The 5,098-nt window shown below is 53.6% G+C and overlaps 1 protein-coding gene across 1 annotated transcript; it reads left to right on the forward strand.

Moving 5' to 3' along the window:
• The first annotated feature begins 675 nt into the window (after positions 1-675).
• Positions 676-4,200, forward strand: SOX21 (SRY-box transcription factor 21). Its single transcript, XM_034758265.1, has one exon. The coding sequence runs from the start codon at positions 2,007-2,009 to the stop codon at positions 2,835-2,837; it is 831 nt and encodes a 276-aa protein (XP_034614156.1). The 5' UTR covers positions 676-2,006; the 3' UTR covers positions 2,838-4,200.
• Positions 4,201-5,098: the final 898 nt, after the last annotated feature.

Consider the following 5,098-nt stretch of genomic DNA (forward strand, 5'->3'; position numbering starts at 1 on the left):
CTGAGTGCAATCGGTAAGCTTAATTATCTCCAGCCTAGTATATAAAGAGAAAACTAGCAGTATGCTTTTAACAAGGTTTTGAAAACAACAACCAGCACAAACGTATAAGCGAGCGGTGCCTGTTGTCGACTTAAAATGGGCTGTTTAAAACAGCTGGCCACCGGACAGCAAGTTGCTCGGGTGATCCTAAATTGGAGTCAGTCTCCTTCCTGGGACATTTCCTCTGTGGCAAAGGGAGTCTGGGGAAGGCAGTATCTCCAGGATCATCAGCCAAGGAGAAAGGGGGACTGTCCGGCCGTGTAACTCAATAAGTGGGGGAGGGAGGAGGGGGATCATGAACAATTTATCGAAATAAACTCTCTCCGCCTAGTGAGAAGCAGCCGATTTGCGGGTGCCGGACGTGGCGGCTCTTCGGAGTTGGGTAATACTCCGAGGTTGTGTTTCGACACCAACTTAGCTGGCGAGCGCTGCGCAGACTCCGCTTATGCCCGGCAGGGCAGGCTCTGGTGTCTCCACCCCCCTAACCTGCAGTGAAGTGAAAGGGAGGGGAATGCTGTTTAATCAATGGCTGGGGGTGGGAGCCGGCGCTCCCGCTGTCCCTCCCTCTCACTAGCCCCGCCGGGCCCCACGTTCCCCTGCACACAGATACACACACACACACTGTACATGCAACACATAGCCAGCCCACATGCACACGCAGAGAGAGCTTTACCTGCCTGTCTCTGGCTCCCGCTACAGAGGGGCAAAAAGCGGGAGCGACTGAGACTGCTGCAAGCTACACAAGGGACTTTATAACCGGCTCCACTTCTGCCTGGCTGAGATCGCCGAGCATTTTAATTAGAAACCCCGTCGCCCTATCTTCCCTCCCCTGCCCGCCCCCAAGTCACTCTCTGGCTAGGCAAGCCCAGAGAGCCCCGAACAGAGGAGGAGCCAGGCAGCGGGCGAGCGAGCCGGAGTGGAGCTGCCCGGGAGCCCGCATGAAACTTGGCGAAGTTAGTTGGAAGCTCTGGGAGCCGCCGCCGAGCTCCAAGTTGGAACCTGATCCCGGGACTGGGCGCTGAGCGGGGCCGCTGGTTCCTGCCCTGCACGGCTCGCGTGCGCTCTAGGGGCCGCAGCAGGAGGCGTCGCGGAGCCCAGACCAGAGTGGGGGACAATCCTCCGCCCCTCTCCCCCCCAGCAGGCGAAGGAGAAGAAGCGAGTATGTCCGAGGAGAAAGCGGCTCGCAACGGCTCGCCAGGGGCAGTTATCTGGCTGTGAGCGGAAGGGACCCAGCTAATCGCCAGCCTCGCGCTAAAGCGGCCCGGGGAGGAAAGCGGACAGCTCCCGCTGCCCCCGCCACACGCCCTGCGTCCGGAGAGCGCCGGCCCGCGGTTTGTTTGCAGGCTCGCCATGGGTAGGACTCTGTGATCATTGCTTGGATCGCGGCTCGCCTTGCACGGAAGGAAGCCGCCGTGTCTCCCCTGCTCCCCCCGGCCGCTGTCAAATGACAAGTCCCCGAGAAGAGTTGAGCTAGTGGAAGGGGAAGGGGGGATGTTTGCACTTTTCCGTTGTTCCCTTTGAACTCTGGGGGCACCAGCATCCAACCCGAGCGGCATCTGGAGAGAGTTTCAAAATCCTGCTTGAGAAAAGAAAGAAACTTCCCGGCGGAAAGAAGAGACCCGAGCCCGGGACAGTCTCCTGGCTGGGGGCCAGCTCTGGACGGAGAGGAAAGCGGTGCACAGGGGACCTGCCGTTTGGGACATCGGCTTTCAGGGTGCGGAGAGGAGCCCAGGGTTGGGGCCACCTGGAGCCCAGCAGTCCCCAGGTGCGGGACTTTTCCTCCCGGGAGGCCCAGAGGGAGGGGCGGCCCGAAGTTGGTGCTGCAGTTCCCGGACTCGTTCTGCTGCGGAGCAAAGATTGATTTTCTGCGGGCTGCGAGCGGCGGGGGAGAGGTGACCGGGGCAGGCGGCCGCCAGCGCGGGGTGGGCTGCAGCCTGCAGCAGCTGCAGGGCTTGCCGGGGGCCAGCATGTCCAAGCCGGTGGATCATGTCAAGAGGCCCATGAACGCCTTCATGGTGTGGTCCCGGGCGCAGCGCCGGAAGATGGCCCAGGAGAACCCCAAGATGCACAACTCGGAGATCAGCAAGCGCCTGGGGGCCGAGTGGAAGCTGCTCACCGAGGCGGAGAAGCGGCCCTTCATCGACGAGGCCAAGCGGCTGCGGGCCATGCACATGAAGGAGCATCCCGACTACAAGTACCGGCCCCGCCGGAAGCCCAAGACCCTGCTCAAGAAGGACAAGTTCGCCTTCCCGGTGCCCTACGGCCTGGCGGATCCCGACCACCCGCACGGGCTGAAGGCGGCCGGGCTGCACGGCGGGGCCGGCGGGGGCCTGGTACACGACTCCCTGCTGGCTAACCCGGAGAAAGCGGCCGCCGCCGCCGCAGCAGCAGCCGCCCGGGTCTTCTTCCCCCAGTCGGCGGCCGCCGCCGCCGCCGCAGCTGCCGCCGCGGCCGCCAGCAGCCCCTACTCGCTGCTGGACCTGGGCTCCAAAATGGCAGAGCTCTCGTCGTCCTCCTCCGCCTCGGCGCTGCCCTACGCCTCCTCCCTGGCCTACCCAGGCTCCGCGGGAGCCGGCGCCTTCCACGGGGCCGCCGCCGCAGCTGCCGCTGCCGCTGCCGCCGCCGGGGGGCACACTCACTCGCACCCGTCCCCGGGCAACCCGGGCTACATGATCCCCTGCAACTGCAGCGCCTGGCCCAGCCCGGGCCTCCAGCCGCCCCTCGCCTACATCCTGCTGCCCGGCATGGGCAAGCCCCAGCTGGACCCGTACCCGGCAGCCTACGCGGCGGCGCTATGACATCCGCGCCGTACGGACAGAGCCGAGCGGCGGACTCCCAGGCTCGGCTCCTGGGAGAGCCGCTTGGGGACAGGTGCAGAGGGATGGGCGCCAGCAGCTGCGGACTCGCCGACGGGGAAGGTGCAAGGGCGGGACGGGGGCGAGTGTCTGTGTAAACGGGAGCGTTTCTGCCCTGCGCTCCTGCTGCAAACTTCTCGCTGCTCCAGCAGCAGGTGGTGCCTGGCTGGCCCTCCTCGGACCTGTTGCGTGTTGCCCACAGACACCATTGAGAAGAAACTCCCTAGCTAGAGGTGGTTACCCCATCTGCCCCCCCCCCCTTTTTTTTTAAGAATTGGTGTGTGTTGCATGCAGCCTTTGCAGATACCTGAGCTGAAAGGGCTTGTTCTCTCACTGGTTTCTCCCTAAGTGCATCTTCCTTTGCCTGGCCTGTCTCCCTTCCCGCCTCCCAAATCTGTGCTATTTGAACTTATCCAAAACGTCCTCACTGCAACACCACCCCCAAAAAGGGAGCAAATTGTTGCCAGAGTGGAGGGACAAATCTGGCGTTTGGATCTGAAATGTTTCCTTTGTTTTATATCAAGTCCTATGCGAAGGGGAGCAGGAAACACAAAAAGAAATAGACTGTAAAGTGAAATACTGTCCCTCTGATCTCCCCAGCCCCCCGCTCCCCTTAACATATCCCACACGACTTCCTGAAGTCCTCTTCTATGGGACACTCATACAAATTTCATTCTTAATTTACAGCCTGTGTCTCTTATTTTTCCCGATCCTTAGGTCTCACCTTAAGACTGTAAATTTGTAAATTTCTGTGGAAACGTTAGGTCTTTGATTGAAAATACGTTGCTTCCTTTGCCCACATTTGAGTCAGTTTTAGACTCAAAAAAAAAAAAAAAAAAATGAACGCCTTTCAGAATAAATACAAATATTGCGTCACCGTTTAAGGATCGCAATTTTATCTAAGGTTAAATCAGACTTTTTGTCTGAGTGATAATTATATATTTATTATTTAGCTTAACTGAAACAGAGGTTGTTTTGACAGCAGAAGAATATTCTCATGTTCAAAGAACCGTTCCCTATCAAACATGAAGTGTTTAAATGTGTTTTTGAGTACCCTTCCTACCTGCTTAGGTTATTTTTAGAGCAACTGCAATTCAATTGCAAATAATGATTTAAAAACAAAAAATAAATTTTAGAGAAAAACCTTCATCAGTTAGAGGTTTTTTTTGTTGTTGTTTGTTTTCGTTTTTTACTTTTGTAATGTGTATATTTTGACTAATGTTTGTGAATGAAGCTGGCTAACATGTATTTAGTTTCGTTTTGGCTCTATGTAATATAAAGAAAAAAGTTTAAGTATTGGTTTTAACATTTACGTGTAAATGGTTTTCTTGTGTGATTTTCTAATTTAAAATTAGACGTCTAAACTATATCTGTAAAATAGAATCCGACTACCACTCTGTTCATTTTTGAACAAAGAGTTTAAATAAAGCCTGAAGCAGGGAAAAGAGAAATCCTCTATTTCTTGTTGAGTTACTAACAAGATTTTTATCTGAATTGCCATTCCGCTCCTGGTCCAGGTGAAGTGTAAGGTATCCTCCAAAGGCTGTCTTTGTTTCACTTTTGAATAGATTTACTAGGAAATCTAAATCAAGCCATTGTTATTCAGAGCCAAAAACCTGATTTATCACATTTTAAATCGTGAATAGGAAAGAAGATAAAACAGTCGTTGTATTTAAAAAAAGTATTCATGAACCAGTAGAACGGGGTCTGTTGAATACACACAGACCGCTCAAACCATTTAATCGGTTTCCAGTAACATTTTCAGAGTGGAAAGTTGCCTGACCACTTTATCTTGTTAGCATAAAGAGCTTCTCTGCTTAAATCCGTGTAATTTGTTCAACTATTTTAGAAGTACTGTATTTCCTATTTACAGCTTGAGGTTTTTCACTGGGGTTCTGATAGTTACTAACAAAAACGTTAACACCTTTTGCCTCTCCCCTGCTTGTCTGATTTTATTACCTTAAAGGGTGTTTTCAAATGTAAATCGAGCCCACATCTGCATGTGTGAGTTTAGACGGATACAGAGTTGAAACAGGATTAGCAGCAAATGAATCATTTTAGAAAGGGAATTGCAGGAATCGCAAAATGAATGAATAAAAGACAACACAGTAAAAAGTAGCCTTTAACCTGCTAAGATTTAAAATCTCTAAATTCGAACTCTTAGCCCATTTTGTCCCTCGAGAGTGATTGGCTGCATCCTTAAT

This window comes from Trachemys scripta, chromosome 1 (assembly GCF_013100865.1).
Source record: "Trachemys scripta elegans isolate TJP31775 chromosome 1, CAS_Tse_1.0, whole genome shotgun sequence".
Classification (NCBI taxonomy): Eukaryota; Metazoa; Chordata; order Testudines; family Emydidae; genus Trachemys; species Trachemys scripta.